Source organism: Prenolepis imparis, unplaced genomic scaffold, assembly GCF_030444845.1.
Source record: "Prenolepis imparis isolate NDT839.2.m4 unplaced genomic scaffold, iyPreImpa1.0 SCAF_4, whole genome shotgun sequence".
NCBI lineage: Eukaryota > Metazoa > Arthropoda > Insecta > Hymenoptera > Formicidae > Prenolepis > Prenolepis imparis.
Window position 1 is genome coordinate 6428305 of NW_028141162.1, and position 21017 is coordinate 6449321.

The following is a 21017-nucleotide window of genomic DNA, read 5'->3' on the forward strand; positions in this document are numbered from 1 at the left end:
TTATTATAGTTAAAAATAATTTTATGCAAAATTCTAAAAATTCTTGTCCGATTTCTAGATTGTATAATAAATAGAAGAATGCAAGCAAAATGTGTTGTTTTTTCTCAATCGAATCCCTCGTTTGTAAACACTATATATTCTATCGAAGACATGCGACGACACTCTGTGTTATTGTTTTGAACGTAATTTACATGGTCGAACTCTGTAAATGGACCTTCAATTATTAGAATCTATATTAGGAATAGCTAAATTAGATTCCGTATTGCCTGCGAAATCCGGCGAACTGGTAACTGGACGTGAAGGTTAACGCGTTAATCGACCTCGAGACGACCGCTTGCTGGACCGAGCGACTTCGCGGCGCGACGCGCAGGAAGCCCGAAGACGCTCGTTGACCCATTATAGCTCGATCAGGATCCTGTTCTAATCGAAAACAATATCCTTGGTAAGTCACGCCGGCTCAGCCCGAACGTCTGTAAAAGCGACGCCGCGATGTTCCACTTCAAATTTCCATTTCGGATAAGCGCTATTTTGGGGATGATCAAAAAGTTTCCGATCTAACGATTCCATGAAACATATCTTATTTTTAACATCTGATTTAATATTTAGGACAATGAATTCAGTCATTAGGACAGAGTATATCCTCCCCCTCGCCATGATGTTACAGAGGTCTAAGAGACATTTTAATAAGAAGTGTCTAAAAGATGTCGATCTGTATCATTGATATTGTACCATAAAATAGTTGTATATTTTTATAAAGAAATTAGTTATTAAATATTTAACTTATATATATATTGTACACATAGGCTAAAATCCATAAAAAATTCGAAAAATTTGAACCGCGGCGTATTTAAAAATAGGTAGAAAAGCAAGAAAATAAAAAATGCAGAATACATTAGTTAAATGCAGAAAATATCATACACACACATATATATTCCCCTAGAAATTAAAAAATCTATCTTATTTTTATCAAGACATCTTTCATCAAATGTCAGATTTATAAATTTAGATATCAAATATAAAATCATATGTATGATAGTCTTATCTCAGGGGGTAGAATCGATTAATAGATAAAATAAATAAAATAGCGACATAAAAACATATCGCCTAATTTGACGTCACCACGCGATTTTTGATCGTGAAAGTGACGGCGACCCTTTCTGGAATCCCGTGTGGACCGAAATCGGCCGGCGCGAGAGTGCAAAATAAGGGTTGTAGGAGGCAGTTCACGGTTGACCGCACGGCCTTCCGTATGCAGGCGGCATTAGCCGCGTGCCGTGCGATTAAGGGAAGTTGACAGGTAAGCCGGTGCTTAATGAACACGTCTCCGTTGCTCAGTATTACCACTGGCCTGCTCAGTGTTTATAAGGGAGGCAGCCACCTTTTCGGCTACCACAAGACGCACCCGCATCATCGAGTAACAATCGCCGGCACGCGCGTACAGTAAGTACCACGCTGATTTTTCGCCTTTTCGTACCTTTTATCCCGCACAAAAAGGGACGAAAACATATAACATTTTGTTTCGCGAAACTCACATGCATGCAAACGCGTCGATCTTTAATTGTTAATCGTAAGTTAAGGTAATTATGCGCGATTAATAGGCCCGATTGCACCAACATTATTTTAGCTTTAAGTGAGACTTAAATATCTATCTATCTTTATCTTTTTTTCTAAATAAATAAAGACAAACATATATTTAAGTCTCGCTTAAAACCAAATTGACGTTGGTACAATCGGGCCTAAGAGTCGTATTTATAGTCATCGTACTCGAATTTTATTTTAAGAACGTGTCAGATGAGATATAGATTTAATCTTGATACGATCGGTTCAATAATTGCATTTTAAGAGATCAACTGAGACTATATTCAGCTAAAAGATGGAGAATTATATATATATCAATTTGAAAACTTTCAGCGGTGTAAATTTAAAAACTTTAAGCCGGGATATTGAAAACTAGTAAAAATGTTAAAACACAGTTTAAAGAGAATATAGGACAACAAGAGAGGGATATCGCAATATAATTGTCATTTTGTCACCCTCTACGCGTCTCCTATCCCAACTTTAAAATCTCAAATGATATTATTCTCTTTAGGATACTAAAATAAAGATCTCAAGTATATTTCGCCTGCACAATAAAAATTTTAATCGATCGATTTACTTAATAATATCGAATAATATCGAAAAAGTTGTTATTTACAAAACTGTTATTTAAAAATTGTTAGTTAAAACTGTTATTTAAAAGCTGTTAGTTAAAATTGTAAATGAGACACGTTTTATTTAATTTTGTGTCGATTAACGGATCTTGCTGTTGGACTGCTATTTCTATTTTCTATTCGTATTTATGTTTGTGAACATTGAGAATGTCATGATTTGCTTCCTTTCAGTTCTATCATCTTGAAAATGTAGATCTATATCCATCAAGCAATTATTTAAAAATATCAGGACAGACTTTAACTTTATTATTGTTTCAAAACATCCATCATTTTGAACATTTAATAAAAAATTATAACAATACAGTATATCAGCAATATATAAAAGAAGAAAAATTTGTTTTAATTCTTTTAAAAATAAATCTTATTTTATTTATTATTATATATTCTAAATAAATGTCATTACTTATTATTATATTTCAAATAAATGTCTTATCATTATATTCTAATAAATGTCAATCTTTTCTCTTAAGTCATTTCTGAATTACACTTGAGCGATACGTAATTTTCCTCAATACTTATAATGTTGATACTAAAATTAATATCAAATTCAAAGAATTAATACTATTAATATGGACAAGTGTGATCTTTTCTCAAATTAATTTCTCAATAGAAACATGACTATAAATACGGGCCTATAGACCATGATTTAAGTTACATAGGTTTTGAAGTAGATGTTTTTATCTTTGCGTCTTTGTATCTTATTTTTGAACAAAAGATTTCAAACTAATTGCCAATAACGTCATCATTGATAAAATTGCATTTTATTTGAGATTTCGTAATGAATTTAATATTTATATATTCCGGTGTCATAATTTTTTTTTATACGGATAAAATTCTCGTTGTCTTTGTGCGTGTAGTAAATCTTGCAAACTTCTTCCGATATTTATGATGCAAGTTGCTCGTTCAGGCAATAAATATTGTGCATCGCACCATGCGATTTCTTACAAACAAATATCAAAGCAAAACAAACTATATACCATGCTAATGTCACGAGTAAAAGCCACGCTAGCCTTTATCGATCACGATCGTTGACCGCGTCATACAAGGTGTCTCGGTATTTTTTCTTCAGTCTTTGTCGTAATCGCGATTAATCAAGTGTATGCGTAAAAGTTTCCTTAATGTCATATATTTCGAGGAAATTTCTACAGTCTATTGTTACAAGCCCAAGTTTATATAACGCGATTTTGGCACAAATGCAACGATAAAAATAACAACAAAATAAAAGCGGCATACAACAGTCACGAATAAAGACTGCCTATTTACATATCTATCTCAGAACAGAACGATGCACGAATCTATTTTAGGTTCATACAGCTGATCGTGAAAGTGAATCGAAAAAGAGAATGTCTTATACTCTTCGGGATATATCATGGATATATCATATATTGTAATGTATCACTTATAATTTAAAAAAATACTATTAATAAAGGTCTTGTTAATAATAATAAATTTTAATAAATTTTTTTAATAATGAATAATTTAGAAAATAAAAAAATGGACAGTAAAATTAAATTAAAATAAATATATATTATATTTTATAATCATGCATCATGTGCGTCACTAGAAATGTGATTTTCATATAGCAACTCTTTGTATAAGAATTAGTGCACAGTGAATGAAACAATTTAAGTTATGTTAGATATGCACTCCACTGCGTCGTGAAAAAGGCTTGACTGGATAAATCGGGGGTAGCGAATGAGTAACGTCACGCAAACCGCGATATACCTGAAGATTCTTCGTATTACCGCAATGCCTTACGATTACCTTATCATAGAATCGTTTTTATACACATCCGAGTTTATTTCTTAGAAAACAGCTCGCGAAAAGCTTTTTACATTCTCGATCTAATAAATGTGCTCAGTCTATATATTAAACTTCCCTTAATTATTTCGCCAACATAATGCGCTACGTATTAACTAGCAGAGTTAATTGTTTGAATCTGTTTTAAAATATTACAAATTTTCAAAAGACATTATAATATACTTCTATTTTTGAGAGAATTTTCTCTTAGAATTTACCCTGAAAATCATGATAATCGTGGGACAATATGGTATGGAATTTTATGAGAATTTCTCTAATTAATATTTATCACAAAAATAATAATATCTATTACAATAAAATATAAAACATGTTTGATTAATTTTACTAAAGTGCATAGTAAAATTAATCAAACATATTTTATATTTTATTGTAATAGATATTATTATTTTTGTGATAAATATTAATTAGAGAAATTCTCATAAAATTCCATACCATATTGTCCCACGATTATCATGATTTTCAGGGTAAATTCTAAGAGAAAATTCTCTATATATGTATTCAAATATAATAACAAAATTTATCCAAAATAATTTAATTAATTGCAAATATATTTTTTCATTATTATTATTGAATTGCATATAAGTATGATATTTTCGTACATTTTGTGGGGCTGAAAATACATATTAGAATCACTACAATTTATCACTATATAATGTCAGCAAATTATTGAATTATCGAGAGATATAAGTTTGCCGACTATGAGAGATCGCGTTATTATTTTCGAGACTCGCGAGATTTTTACTCCCGCGCGCAGAAAATCGCTGATTTCTGATCACGTGCTTAGTAATGGGTCCCATTAGGGCTAGCCGATGGAAGTAGGACAGCAGTACTTTCCGCTTACGAAGACAATTGCCCGCGTATAGCGTTAGTCCGTTGACTCAATTGCAGGACTTGTGATCGTTTAAGGAGAGGGCAGCTGGCCAGCACTTGCAGATCGAGATCATTATCAGAGAGCAAAGTCTTAAGAAGTACAGTCGCTAAAACTATCGAAAGATTTCGCGCGTTTAGAGAAAAATCTCGACAGCTTTTAAACTCATTTATCAGAGTCCTTACTGATGTTATATATAAATCGTCGTGTAAAGGCTATGTTATTTTTTTGTATTTAAATCCCAACTAGATATTTTTATTGTCTACATATTAAATGTCTCGTAACTTAATAGAACGTTTACGTTATGTGGAACTTACGTGAGATTTTATGCTGCACGAAACCTGTAAAAAAAGACGCGTCTTTTTGCCCGGTTTGCGTACGGCAATCAAGGAGAATGCATCGAGAGTACATCCGTACGATCTGGCTATGGCACGTGTTCGCAGACAACTGTCCAGACAATTGACCGTCTGCGGAGGCTGGAAGAATGCGAGACAAAAGTTTCTCAACGAGAAACTCCAACCGGCCGGCCGGCGGCTTCTATCTCGTATGTCTCCTCACCTCTCGTGAACGCGACCCCTCTCGATAAAGGTCATGCAATTTGAAGATGATCGTTGGTAGACGCTACGACCCCTCGGATTCTTTCCGACCAACCGCGAGGAAGAAAGAGAGAGTGATCTGGAGAAATTAATTCGTATCAACGAGTGCAGTCACACCGGATTCACTTATCATAATCATCGTCCAACGTAGAAATTTTTCCTTGGTCGCAAATACATTTTTTCGTCGGGCTCCCACTTCTATTTATATTTCTTTGTCGATTCTTTTGCGACCACAATTTCCCGATTTCGTTGCGAAAATAGCGCGCAAATTGGTCTCGTTTCTGACTTACGCTCCCGGCTCACCTGGACTTCGATCGATTAATTGATTCACTGAATTAAATCATTCGCTAAAGTGCAACCTCATGACATGCTTCATTGCAGGATTGCAGTATCTTTGACGCGTCGATGCAATCCGACGAATCGTATATTTTTTTATTAAATTAGCGAAACGCGAAAATGAATGTAATTATATATAATAAATAATCAATATTAAAGTTTATACATTACGCGCGCGCGAATATTTTATATATCTACTTCTCACAAAAATAAATGGCGTTAGTAAAAAATAATTCGTCTTTATTTAATTAAAGCGCGTGTGTGAGAAGAGGTAATTTACGATTTTTTTTTTTTCCATGATAGCACCACAATAGTAACTAGCTTGATGTCTTTATTTCTTTAAAAAAGATATAAAATTTTCTTATATATGAAGATTTTTCTATTGCAATATAGTACATGTATCGTATATGCTTTCTTGCTAGCTTATTTTTGTGTGTATAAGAAATAAAAATAAAAAATAAAAAAAAATCTGTTAGCTGACAATGAAAAAAAAGTATTAGCTAAATCTTAAACATAGTTTAATCGAGCAGATTACGTACAATATGCCGATCTTTAAGCACTCACGTCACCCAATTAACAGTTAAACGATGATGTGGGATGATTTGCATTCGATCTTCGACAGAATGCAGAAAGACACGTCGCTTTCCTTGAGACCGATTGTTTCCCTCACTCGACACTCTCCCTCCCCAATCTGTTTACTTTCTTTCTTGCTATCCCCCGACCACGTACACTTAAAGGACAGCAAGTACGGGAGAAGAAAGAGAGTGAGAGATAGAAAGAGAGAGAAAGAGAGGGATGATACGAGCCACCTTATACTAGTTCATCAGCAACCTTCTACCGAGACGGAGAACCAAACCTCTCTCCGGGGACAGGTCTTCGTGACAATTGCGGTCAATCAGGCTGGCACTGTCAGAAACGTGACCGCACGTTCCCAGTCGGAAGAGTCTGAGACGCTCGTCGGCGACCGAGCGGTCGAGACGTGCCTCGTCGATCTTCTCGGAGAGAAGCGTCGGAGAGAGAAGCGTCTGTGCCCGCATCAACCGATCACCACCTGTCGATTCTCTCAGACTTGTAAAGAGGCGTAACAATCCTTCGAGGCATAACAAGATCATTAACGGAAGCTCAAATCAGGATATACGAACGAGATATACTCGAGGATCTCACTAAAAATAAAGAACGTGCAACTACATCGAGGATACTTTCGTAGGAGGAGAGAAAAGTCCTGAGAGGAGAAAAGTACACGGCTGTGATCCACGAAACCTAAATACACCGAGCTAAGAATATTAACTAATGTACATTGTGTCACCATCAGCTTGACTAGCCCGCAAGATCAAGCTGTGGACCTGGAGAACCGAAGAATTCAGATCGCACAAGACGCTTCGGCCGAGACAATTCGCGGACGGGATTCATCTGCCATCGAACGATCGATCGCTATTACTTTCGGGACAGGAAGTAAAGAAAAACGACGAGGAAAAGAAGACTCACGCGAAGTGCTCGTGGACGGGCATCAATGCATCCCAGACAGTGGGAAGGGTTGATTCTGCCGAGAAGCCAGCATTGTCTCGAGACGGTGGCCCGTTATCGTCTACGAAGTATTTCATGATCGGTTCCCCATGAGAGAAACCAACCACGCTATCGTCGTAGCGATCGTCATCGTGATTACATCTCACCTGCCGCGTCCGCGACACTGTCCGACGTCGTCCGAGAAAAAGTGCCAGACTGTGATACTACCCCGTGTGATAGAGAAATCGCCTTGTGATCCGCGTTTTACCTCATCGTACTCAGTAAGTCTCTCCTGTCCGCTCTCTTTTTGCCTTTAATGTCGTTCTTATCGGAAAGATGTGCTCTCTCTGCTGCGTAAAAACTAATTATAATTATAACCGAGGAAGAAAATAGTCTCTTTCCCGTGAGAGCTGAAGATAGATTCGCTCGATGCGCGCGTGCTCTCTTCTAGTATTTAATTATTCCGGTTCTTTTTTTAGAACAAAAAACGGAAAACATTTATGCCCGCAATTAAATTTGATTATTATGAGAAAATCGATATATCTGACTTATCTATGAACTTTACATTTGTGGACTTTAAAACAGGCGTAATGTTAAAACAATATGCTTCGTTGAAATATATTGTATCTAAAAAGAGTCTTATCCAAGTATATATATAGAACTATATTATTTTGATTAAAATTAACGTAAATTTACAATATCTGTTCGAGTTAAATTTATCGCACATTTAAATTATTATTTTATTTTTATTTTATTTTATTTTAATTTGATATCGCCTCGATATTTATTAAAAGCAAGTCAACTTTGTGCTCGTACATTTGATAATAAAACTAGATAAGATATTTTGACTTAATATAGCTCTCGATGTATTATCTTTCAAAATTCTTTCAAAATTATTTTAAATTGTTGCAAAGAAAGAACAAATTATATAAATCTCGAATTATTCTCGAAAACAAACGGCTCTAATTCTAGTAATGCATGGTCGCCTCAAATACTATGCGAGTCCTCCTCAAGTTGATGCATATGAGCGCAGCATACTTGGTGCTCATGTACCGTGCAATTGTATTATTAGAGAGTGCATCTGCCTCTTAAAAGAGCCTAGTTGGTTCAGCTCATGTCTTCAAATTATACGTCAGTCCGAATTACGCAGCATTGATTACGGAGAAATTAACGCGAGTATATATATATATATATATATATATATATATACCGCGTTATTAAAATTAAATTAATCTTTATAACTTTAATATTTAAATCGGCAATCTTCTATAATCTTTCTTCGCAAGTGCTACGATATGCATGAGAAATACGCGAGAGCATTTTTTTTTTCGTTACTCATAAATGCGTTATAAATTCGTTGTTCGATATGTTCTGTTCAATTGCAGGATTGCCTATATAATTGGACAGTGTTTAATTAATTACGATCATTTAGCAACGGAAACACTACTTTCACTTTAAGGCAATCTTCTAGCTTTGTTTTTAATATCAAAAACGAACTATGTGATTAAATATTGGTTTTTCTCAAAAACGTATTTTCGAAATATTTGTATATTTATTAATACTTTGCAATTGTTATTGTGTTCGATCATACTAGATTACTAGATTGATTTTTCGCAACATGTGAATTATGATATATATAATTCTCTCATTCAGGTAATCGCACATATGTTATAGGCAACTTCGACGAGACCAAATTAAAACACTTTATCGTCTTTATCACACTTTATCGTCTTATCTTATCGTAATTATTCACACGACGGAATAATAGATTCTTCATCGATCTCTTGTATCACAACTGTAGTTTTTCCCCCCTAATTTTCTATTTATAAAATAATCCGAATTAAATAAAATCCTTGTATAGAATAATGCCAAAATGAACAGCAGTAGTCATTGCAGTCGATGATTAATTTATGCTCGTTGATTTTTATTTATAAAATATCATTTATACAGAGAGTTGTAAATACATGGCAAAATAAAAAACCAATTAAAGATAATGAATATTCACGTCAACATTTGTTGCCATATTATGGGATGTATAAATTTATTCTTAATTAGACTTTCGGAAAATTAATCGAGAAATTCGTGCAATTTGATAGCAGAGCGACGCGAATCCACGCGCAATCGAAGTTAATTAAAGCGAGATTTTTCAGCTATTTTCCCTCACACCTGTCTATACAGCCGTGAAAAAAAACGGAAACGTTCCCTTGCATACGCAATCGCGCTTTAATCGGGAAAGTCGATCACCCCTGGCCTGTTCGCACTCGATCGACCATAAGTGCGTTCTCTCATAAGTGCGTATAAGTACGGCTTGCTTAGTATCTTTCCGAGTGTTATATACACGTGTTTATACATTATTACTCGTGGTGTCTGCCGGCGGTACTTCGCAGATAATACTAAGAGAAAAGACGAGGACAAAAATAGAAATATACGCCAGTCTCGCGAGAGACAGTAGACGAGAGAGAGAGAGAGGAAAAGAGATCAAAAGAGCATGATGGCCCCGGGTTGAGGGAGGAAAGGGAGAGAAAGCGCGATCAAGACGAACGAGTCCTCTTTTCAATTTACGGGACTTTTCGCTATCGTGAAATGCGTCTCTTCTTGAGAACGCCGGGAGGATCTATGTAGTTCGGTACTGTTTACAATCATTGGAGGCGCCAGACGAGAAGCCAATGAACGTTATTATCGACACGTATAATTGTTGTTCAATCTCATTTTATGGAAATTTGAAGCGGTGCGATACCGTCTGATATCTCACTTCATGCGCAAAATAATGCAAATTCAAAGAAAAATCGGTAAATTCTTAGTTAATCTGAATTGGTAAAATTGTAATATTAAAAAAAAATCGCGTGCACACCGGAAACTACATTAAGATAGTATCTTACATTTATGCATTCCAAAAGACAAAATCAATCTTCCGGTTTCCTCCCTCCCATGTTTTATTCACTTTGATGAAAAAAAAATTAGTTTTAAATTATTTTTGAATTATATAATAATAGGCTAGTCTTTTTCTCAGAAACCGCATTGATTGATTATGGGATACTTTGAATGAAGGGATGTCATATATCGCATATGGACTGATTTCCGCCGATAAATGAGGCCGATGATGAATTTTTATTTGTTTTGCGCCCACGGCGTGTCAACGGCATGCGATCGCGCTTATCATTTTCGCGGTGAGATACCACGAGTCTCATTACCCGCGTTCGCAAAACATAAACACAGTTATTTACCTCGTCCGGGTTCTATATTTTGCTGGTTGAGAGACATGTGATCTTTTTCAGACGAAAGAGAACCATGGACAATCGCGCAGTTTCTTTCGGACCAGCAAAGAAAAATTACAGATAATTTGTTTTGGATACTTAGAATAGATTTTACGTAGAGTAAAAATCTTTATAATCTTTTAAAATAGATATTACAAATAAGATCGAAATTGATCCATTAATTTTAAAAGCAGAATATTGCTCCAGTTTGAAATCTATTTTTGGCATATAAGAGCTTTCTAATAAATCGTGAATATAATAAAATAGTTTGATCGACCTATCGGCGCAATAATGCTTCTTGTAAATATACGCGTGTTTTCAGCGCTACTAATCGTGAGGAAAAGATAAATAATGTTAGATAATTCGACATCAACATGCATCGTTTCTTTCAGTTATTGTTTGATGTTGAACGCTAATTTCTATCGCCACGATGCGCCGGAAATAGAAATGGTCTGCCCTATATTCGCGTTACTTGTTTTGAAAGGCAAGTCAATGTGTCTACTGCGGCAATGACTCTGGCACACCTAATGATATGGCGTTTGCGAATCGATCGTGAATAAATTTCATTAACCTTGAAACGTGAAAATAAAGCGCATTATATTTTTGATGAAAATTTCTATAAATTAAAGCTTAGACCATCAAGATTAAAAAGAATACCGATGTACAAATATATAGTATCAAAAGCACGTTTAGTGAAAATATATTATACTGATATAGTTGTCGCTATTTAGTTATAAGTTATGGGAAATTTTGATTTATACAAAATAAGCTTTGAAAGCATATCTATATTATAAAGAATTATTTGTTTATTAATTTAAAAGGCATTTTAATAGAACTTTAAATAGAACTTTAAAGCTCAATTATTGATCTTTCTCGATACTTTTGTTAAAATGAGTTTTTATTTTTAAATTCAACAGAAATAATATATATATATGTATATATATATATATATATATATATATTTCTTCGTATAAATAACCCCCCGACAATACATCAATTTTTTTCCAAATTTATCTTAAATTATTTATTTTTTAAATACCTCAATAATACGTCGTTTAAAAAATTTGATACATTGTATATAATATATGTCAATTATTCGTAGCTAAATGTATTACACTATATTTTCGTATCAAAATCACTGACCTGATTTCCATTTTCGTTGATAACGCGATTAATCAAGTGTGATGTAGCCTACAAAACAAGTCAACATTGTTGTAATCCAATCACACACGGTGTCATTATTGGGTGGTTACAACTTGATAAATTGCACAAATATCGTTAATCCTATCTCAACAAGACTAGAATATTATTTTTAATTACTAGAATCAATTATTACTATGAATCGTATATATACGTATACGCATACAGATGCATGTACAGATGCACTTTGGAAAACTTTTGTTAAAATGTCGATCTCGTTAAAATGTAGAAGATGCATGTAATTATCTGTTTGTTCGAAACAGTATAGTTACGAATATAATCAAACGCTACTTTGATAAAACGTATTGGATGTCTCCGAAATTATCTAAAGAGACGCGAAATGAACATGGCACGTGCGATACCCTAAAATAACAGGAGGACCTTCGCATATCACTCTCCATTTGATTGCGGAGTAGCATAATTATGCTGGCGCTAACGTGTGAACAAAGGTCGCTATTATGAACAAAGCATACAGAAAGAAGTACTTTCTCTTTCTCTTGTTCTGTCGGAGACGATTCTCGTCGCGACGATTGCATGACACGCGCGAACGAAAATACGCGGTCTCTCTCTCTCTTTCTTATGTCGCGAGATTTATATTTAAGTGAGAGATATCTAAAAATAGAGGCACACCCTACGCGATCACTGGAATGCCGCGACATATACCCGACTATACCCGTATTCAATTGAACCCGATACGTAAACAGAGGGAAAACTGAGGTCTCTTAAACGATGCGCGACGTCCATTTTTACGTTTAAACGATACCATGTCAATTAAACGAAAAGTTAGAAAAATATATCCGAATAAATATCTCTGCGCTGATATGTCGAATAAAGAGTCTAAACATTATAGATATACGCTAGTGTATATCTAATGTTAGTAAACAGTTCGTTCGGGGTCCGCGCGCGTTCCAGATAACTAGATTTTTATTCGTTTAGTCGAAAGCTGCGTGACAACACCGATAAATGATCGCTGTCTACAATTTCCGCCCACTTCTATTTAACACATGTTCACGTATGTTTTATATTCTTTGTGTGTGCGTGTTTCCTTTTTAAAATTATCTCCGATATAAAATGCTTGTATTTTCCTGATATAAATACAATATATTCCTTCCTTTCGTTTTTTTAAGCTACCATAATTTAGAGTTTGATTTTTTTATTTGAAGATAATTGATAGAATTAAAATGGCAAATGAAAATGACGAGATCCAGTCTCGTGCTTTGACGTAATGAGGATGGTATTGCTTTCAGATGTCCGCGAATCGATTGAACGTGCTTGTGACCCTGATAATCGCAGTCGCGTTTCTTGCGACGGAATCAGGAAATGCACAAGCGGACGGCTATCCCCAATTTAATCCGATGCGACCCACCAGAAACGTGCCGCAGAAATATTGCGGCAAGAAGCTATCCAATGCTCTACAGATAATCTGTGATGGCGTGTACAATTCCATGTTTAAAAAGAGTGGTCAAGGTGAGCATAAACGCTAATCGATAAGGACAACATTTTTTTCCCGCTAGTTCTGATATCGATATTATAAGTGACAGATGAAATAGATATACTGGTAATGGATCATTAATGAGCGAAGACTAAAATTGTGTCTATTTCTGTAACAATGTTAAGTAATGTATTTGCTTCTTAATGTACAAATTTTTCTTTATCAGATTTTAATACTCATAATTATAGCTGAAAGTGACAGTTTAATCGGCGATTATTTATGGATTATTTCATGTATTTCTCATTAATGTTCAATCATATGCGTGTTTCAACAGAATAGGAAAATATAAATTTCAAGTATGTTGTTTTAATTGATATATTCATAAATTATAAATATGTTTAAAATATTATTTTTTAAAATATTTTTATTAACACAATATACTGATGCATTTATTCTCTAATTAAAAATCATAAAAAAAGAGATAATCGTTTTTTAAGAGATATGAAATATTCATGACTACGATTCCATTTTGACCATTATATAAATGAAAGTATTTACAAAAGTTGATCACACTTTTCTAATTTATCTATTTATTCTAATTTATGCAACAATTTTGCGCGCATGCAATCATGACGATAATATTTAGAAAGTTAATAATAGGAAGTTCACAGATAATATTCAGGAAGAGATCCTTTTCACGTGCGCGTGCGAAGGCGTCTCTCTCTTACAAAATTTGCCTTTGTAATGCAACGATTCAGTCATTAATATTAATGCTGTTCGCATTCCTTCTTTTTTTATTAACACCACCTGCGACGATATGACGACTATTTCGTAATTGAACTACCGAAATAATCGCGCTGTCAAATGCCAAATTATCAAATACATGATTGGATATCGTAAGATATTTAAAGAAAAAATTAAATATTTTTATCATTTAAGATTATTTAATAATTATATCATTATTTCTATTTATTTAATATTATAATGATACTAATAATAATAATAATAATATTAATCATATGAATCTAGAATCCCGTTTGAAAGAAAAAAATAATGCTTAATATGTTCTGAGCTTATAATTGAACGGCTCAATATATGAGAATGAGGTCAGTCAGTAATTTAAAATGTTCACTTTAAATACAACTTCATACTTAAAGTGAACGTTACAGACTATGGATTGCTTCCAATTATGAGAGAACTTTTGCCTCTGATTATGAGAGAATTTTTGCCTCCGTCAATTTCTTAATAGCTTCTCGAGCATGATATTTTACGAAAGGCGATTAGGCACACGATCAATCTGTGCTTACAATTAACCAAGTAATCGCCACTTTGTCGCCAATGAATAATGCATGTAAGCTCATATTACGTATTGCCAAGTGGGATTATCTAAGCCGACAGAGACACTCTCTATAATCATCAAACTCTTAAATATGTTAATAATAATCGAAGGCATTACATTTTTCAGTGATTATAGCGAAAACAAACGCGAGAAGTTTACATCAAAAATTAAACTTTTTTTCGGATACATAAAATGACTTATCGCTGAGTTTAATCAAATAGATTCATATAATCTGACATTGAAAGATATATTTGTACGATATATCGGCAATCATAGAAAGCAAATTTTTATCATTTGCGTCGAATAATATGCCACGTGTGATATGTAAATAAAGATTCACTTTTTTTTTAAATATACGAAATTTGTCAATTAAAATTAGTATAATTGCCATTAAATATGATATAAATAGGATTAGCATTGCTGTCGAGTTAGATTCTTAATTATTTATATTAAAATTGATTGATTTTTGCTGACATTATGTTTATAATTTATCTGAAACATTAAAAATGTTATCTTACTTTTTATATACATTATAATTAATTATCATGTGTGCTTTCTTATTTTTTTTATTATCGCTAAGAAAGTTTTGAGATTTTAAAAATATATTTCAAAAATATTCTATTTTGATTCCTTTCACAGCCCGAGAAGAAGCGAATACCGGCCGCAGGGGAACCAACTTTGACTACGTACGCACTCAAGGTACGATCTTGAAGATGGTGTATCAAGAGAGCTTTCTCAAAAATCTCAAAACTTTCTCTAAATGACGAAAAAATAAGAAGCATAACGTACACTGAATAAATAAAAATAATGCACGCAAAAATTGATAAATTAAATCGATGTACATATCTAGAGTACATATCTACTGTACATATGTAGAGCATGTTTAGAATGATACACGAGCTTTTTATATTATTAAATATAATTAAGTATTGCTACAAAAGTTCGTGCTTTCCTTTCAGAAATGGAGATGGCCGATTACCCGTTCGCTTACGAGTCCCCCCCGTTCCTACCTCGAGCAAGAGCACGAGGGATGCTGGACGGACCATTCGCTGGCAGACGTTATCGAAGACAATCGCGAGGCATCCACGAGGAATGCTGCATCAACGCGTGCACGATAAACGAACTGTCCAGCTATTGCGGTCCCTAAGCGCGCGTCCGGAAACCGGTAATCCTTTGACCTTCGCTTTACCGTTCGATCACCATGCAACCGAATAATTCCAGACATACGTGCATATATCCATATACTTACACACAGACAGACAGACACATATACACACATCACATATGTGCAATACACGTTTGAAAAGTTCACCAGTCGTTGCATCATTGCTCATGCTGGAGACTGACTCGTGATAATTATGTATACATTTATGTAATTTTTTGCGGAGAAACTAGATTTTCTTAATACACGATCGCGTGCTGGATTGTATTCTTTTGTTCATGATTTTTGAAAGTCGAAGGGACAGTAAAAAAAAGACAAAACTCGAAAGAAATATAGTCTTTAAAAATAAGATATAAAATCACCAGAAATCTTTTTTAAAATTAATGACATTTGTTTAAAATTATAATAACTTTGTTTTGTGAATACTTTTTATATACAATAATTCTATGGTAATGTGGTTTATTATATATGTAGATAATTTAAAAACAAAATATATTATTGATTAATTATTCAAATCGCTAGTAAATAAATAATACGAGTTTAGAATAATCGACCCAACTAGCTTGAAAATAATTTCTTAATATTCACAACGTTTCGACCATGTGGTTGTGGTCCTTTTACGAAAGGTCTCGGGTTCGATTCCCGATTCAGCGACTTTCGGATCTATATTTTTTCTCGCCTACATTTCTTTAGGGGGGACAGAGGGGATCGTATATGTAAAATTTCAGTATATTCCTTCGTAAAAGGACCACAACCACATGGTCGAAACGTTGTGAATATTAAGAAATTATTTTCAAGCTAGTTGGGTCGATTATTCTAAACTCGTATTAAAATATATTATATAATATATATTTAGTTTTCCTTCAGTTTTCAAGTCTCGATATTTATTCAAATTTTTGCTTATTTTCTTCGTTTACTTTGCCCCTTGTTTATAGTTATAAAATTATTAAAGTAAAGTTCTCGAAATTTCTGATAGTGTGTTACATTATGTTACATTATGCTACATTATGAGTACAAAACAACACTTTAATCAAAATTATTTTACCCAAAAATTGTTGATAATTTAATATAATAAATTAAACCAAACATTATATCAAATTTTATTTTGTTTTTGTAAATATAATCCTTTTGATATAAATGTGAGCAGTGATCAAGAGTTCTTGATCACGGGCTTTACAGACAAGCTATATGATATCGTACAATTGAGGATGTATAAATGGAAAGATTAACGATTTTTCGAAAAGAGAACCAAATTGCAGTCAAATTAAATATTTATACAGCTTATAATCACATGCGACATTTATCATCTTTTTTTACGGTTCGAGAGACGCAGCATCAACGTTTATATTTTGCGGATCAGTCTGCGAAAGTTAAATCGGAAAAAGAATTAACGTTGAAAAAGAGAGAGAAACCAATCGCGATCTCTAGGCATCACGTATAGATCTAGCGTGTGATCTCATATAATTATACATGATGGTGATCATCGTGCGACATATGTGAAAAATGGAAAACGCGCATGTTGGCGATGTCACGCGACTTTATGTTTGCCTTGTCCGAGGGAATCGATCTTGGACTTGAATATTAGCCTGTATTTTTGGCTTGTGTTTTTTTTTTGTCGGGTAGCATTGAATTACGATGACTTTGCGTACACGTATACCGTTGGCGAATGTCCTGCTCGTGATCTAACAAGTGTTGAAAGATTTGCCGTGATTATCGGGAGATACAGTCTCAACTCGCATGGCGATTTCTGGCGACGAAGCGCAGAAAAAATAGCTCGATAGCCGTTAGTTTCTTGTAACCCTTATATACTTAAAAATAACTTTTTCCTTTCTCTTTTTAAATATCAAATTCGAGATTTGTTAAATGACGCGAAACGCGACGCGACGCGGAAAGGATCATCATCATGGAGATGTCGTGTTTACTACTCTACTCTGTAGCTTGTGTTATTTTTAATCTGCCAGAGGCTGTGACAAATTTCAAGAAGCACTCCAGAATTAAACAGCATATAGTGATATTATTTTTATTCATAAAACATGTATTCTCAATAATTATATATCCTATTCTGAGGGAAGGGCCAAGATCGGATAAAAACGATCAGGAAGTTCACATTATGCACATCGATGTATCGCTTGTAGCGAAATATGTGGGCAAGATCGGTTGACACTTCGATCCAAATATAAGTGTTCTCGGCTCTCTAACTCGATATCATGAGCCGAGCACGATTAAAAGAAATCTAACAGTATCTGATATATCGAGCAATCGATTAAAGGATTTTTTCTAAATACAAATAAACTTATATATAAAAACTTATTCTAAATACAAAATTATATTTAAAAGAAAACCAAATGTGAAGTAAAAAAATTTTATTTCTTGCACTAAATCCTTTAATTTAATTAAATTGCCAGATAGCGGTTGCAAAATTATTGCACTGCATATGATACTATGATACCAATGATATACGATGAAGATGTTCGCTTTTATTGTTCGAAGCATAAGAGATGTTTCTAGAAAAACATATTTTCTTACATACGTCTGACGATCGTATAAATAAAACTTTGCTGCATCGAAAATATCATGAGCCGTTGTCCTATCTCGAAAGATATTTATGTTTCTAATAAGACAAACGTGCAGTAAAAAAATAATCTTAATAAGACAATATGTACCAGTAAAACAATGTAATAAGCCGAAATTACGAAAAAAATATGAGTATGATTATTTGATGATCGATTTAGGTTGAATCGCGCGATAGAAAAAAGTGACGAATGAGAAAAAATAATTACCGTGTAATTAACGAATATAGCGTATTGTTGTGAAGGAAAAGAAACTGGCATAAACGAGATCCGCCATGAATCAAATGTCGTGGAAAACTACACTCGCCGATCATTTGTCCGAGAAGTTTTAATGATATCGATTTGTTTCTACCGACAGCGTTGACTTTTGTAACGTATTGAGTGATCTTTAAATCGCATGTCATTAATCTCGTCACGCATCTAGCATAAGAGCACATTCCATTTCAAATTATATACTGTTATACTTTATTACCGAAGAATTATTTTAAACGCTTCTCCTGCGCGATTAATTAATGAAATCTGTCTGTATCATAGGTAGATCTGTAAACAGCGAATCGCTAAGTCTCAAGTAAGTTGACACAACCCATCGTAGCGATTTGCGAAGAAAGTTCAGTAACAAATGCAAATTTGAAAGAGTATATTTTTTATTCAATTTTTATACATTACAAAAAGCGCTAATAAATTTTAATTAATGTTTTATAAATAATTCCGATTTTAAAGATATAAAAAAGAATGGTCAAAAAATGTTGACTTTTATATATAATTTAGACTTTTTAATTTTTTTTTAAATCTCGATTAAAATTGATTATTTGATATCTCTCTTTCGAATTTACAAAGTCGAATTTTCTTTATAGCTATAATATCCCCATGCGCGCTTCTCGCCTACTCGCCGTTGGATCTCTCAGTGAATAATGCGACAAAATGATGATAACCGCCAAGGTCATAAGTTATTGATTAGACGAGAGTCATCGTAATCACGCACTGTAAAAAAAAATTTGTTAACTTGACTAAACCGTTCAACTAAATTACTGTTTTGTTAATTGAACATATATTAGTATTTAAGTCAAATACGTTTTGTCAAAAGTTTTGTTAGATTTAATATGTTATATTTAATTTAAATATTTTTATATGTTCAGTTAACAAAATATTATTTAGTTGAACGGTTTAGTCAAGTTAACACATTTTTTTTTACAGTGCGTTTATCATGATCATCATCTCGAGATTATTATGTCCCATTTGCCGCGTTAGCGCCATTATGATTATATTTATCATTTCTCATTCTCTCGTCATCCCTTGTCATCGTCATGATGAGATGTGATCTAGATCGCTAACGTTGCTGCTACGAGCTTGCTTGAGTACATTTCGACCACGCTTCTCGCGTGCTACTTTTTCGCACTGTTTCCCTCCCTTCCTGTATTTTCCCGTTTTATTTCCACAATCTCCCTTGCGCGATGATTGTAATATAAACGTGGAAACGAGTGAGGGTCGAGACACACGATGAAATCAGATACAAACAGTAAGGGATAAAGTCTACAACAATAACGTACAGCAAAGTAATCACACTTCTATCGAACCGATCACAAGAGACATACAATGTACTAAAAAAAAAAGCAAACAGATGGATAGCTTTACCAAGAGTGTAGGTATAGAAATAAGGTATATAGAAAGGGATATTTGAACAGTGTGCGATTGATGCAAAATAAAATAAAATTTACGTAAAATCTATCCGGAGCGTAAACAAATATCCGTTTCTTATATCCATATTGTATATCGATAGACTATTTATTACAATTCTCGTCGTTGTGTCTCGATCCTGACACGCTCGATCCTTCGGTGCGGAGACGCGGTGGTGCTTTTTGCTGCGACTGCGAACGAGAGACAACTCAGGCGCTCCGGCGAGAGGAGCGGCGATATATACTATATATATTCGTAGGACACAGGCGATGTGATTTGTATATTTGAAATGTACTTCAATTTAACGATGAACAATGAAAATCGTTCCCAAGAATGATTGTTCTCTTTTCACCTCGATCACACCCACACCTCGTTCTATTTTCGTAACATTCGACAGGACAAAGACGATTAATCTCATTGATCTCAATTCTAGTTGGCGTTATACTTTTACACGCCGGAATGTGTGCACGTCCTATTAATAATATCACTATTAATTTCTTCTGACAGCTGATTCACACGGTTACTTGCTTAATGTTACTAATGGTGCGTATATTGATCGCATACACGTCTAACGCAACCTTCATGTCGACTGATATAATGTATACTTTCACGAGGACTTTACATCCTATTCGCAAACATTAATCTTTCAATTTATCTTTGGAATACGTATGCAAATGTCTCTCGCTCTGCTATTAATTGTTATATTACTCTAATGTAAGTATTAGAAATTTTTTGAGAAAAAAAAATCTGTAACTATTGCTAATTATTCATAAGATTTTTTCTCTTTATGCGATAACTTGATAAGGATTTCTTCAAATAATGAATGATTAATAAAAGATAAATAGATCTATAAATAATTGTCTCTTTCGCGCTTATCGGCCGAAGATGGAATGAGCTAATTTAGTAGTTAGAAGGTTAAAGAACAAGACAATATTATGATAGATAAATTGTGTAAAATATTAGTTATGACTTATTGCGTGACACCATGAAAATGATACACGTGTCTATTTGTCTAATCATATTTAATACTATACTAATCAATCACTCAATAT

General features: G+C 33.8%; 1 protein-coding gene and 1 long non-coding RNA gene across 4 annotated transcripts in view; one reads left to right on the plus strand and one right to left on the minus strand.

The window, feature by feature from the left end:
• Positions 1-21017, minus strand: part of LOC145935450 (uncharacterized) — a 30140-nt gene that overhangs the window by 3587 nt on the left and 5536 nt on the right. The window lies entirely within an intron of this gene.
• Positions 1408-20531, plus strand: Ilp-2 (insulin-like peptide 2). Of its 3 annotated transcripts, none has more exons than XM_083036818.1 (4): positions 1408-1440; positions 13036-13255; positions 15199-15258; positions 15519-20531. In XM_083036818.1, exons 2-4 carry the CDS (start codon positions 13036-13038, stop codon positions 15704-15706), a joined length of 468 nt encoding a protein of 155 aa, XP_082892944.1. In that variant the 5' UTR covers positions 1408-1440; the 3' UTR covers positions 15707-20531. The 3 variants fall into 3 exon arrangements, with proteins under 3 accessions (XP_082892944.1, XP_082892943.1, XP_082892942.1); XM_083036816.1 differs by lacking the exon at positions 1408-1440 and adding an exon at positions 6484-7615; XM_083036817.1 differs by lacking the exons at positions 1408-1440; positions 15199-15258 and adding an exon at positions 6473-7615.

What these genes read in the sequence shown, in the direction of transcription:
- Ilp-2 (XM_083036816.1), top strand. Translation starts at nt 7,445, where the DNA reads ATGAGAGAAACCAACCACGCTATCGTCGTAGCGATCGTCATCGTGATT. An exon ending in GTTTTACCTCATCGTACTCA is followed by an intron (nt 7,616 to 13,035) that starts GTAAGTCTCTCC and finishes TATTGCTTTCAG; the next exon opens with ATGTCCGCGAATCGATTGAA. An exon ending in GTTTAAAAAGAGTGGTCAAG is followed by an intron (nt 13,256 to 15,198) that starts GTGAGCATAAAC and finishes TTCCTTTCACAG; the next exon opens with CCCGAGAAGAAGCGAATACC.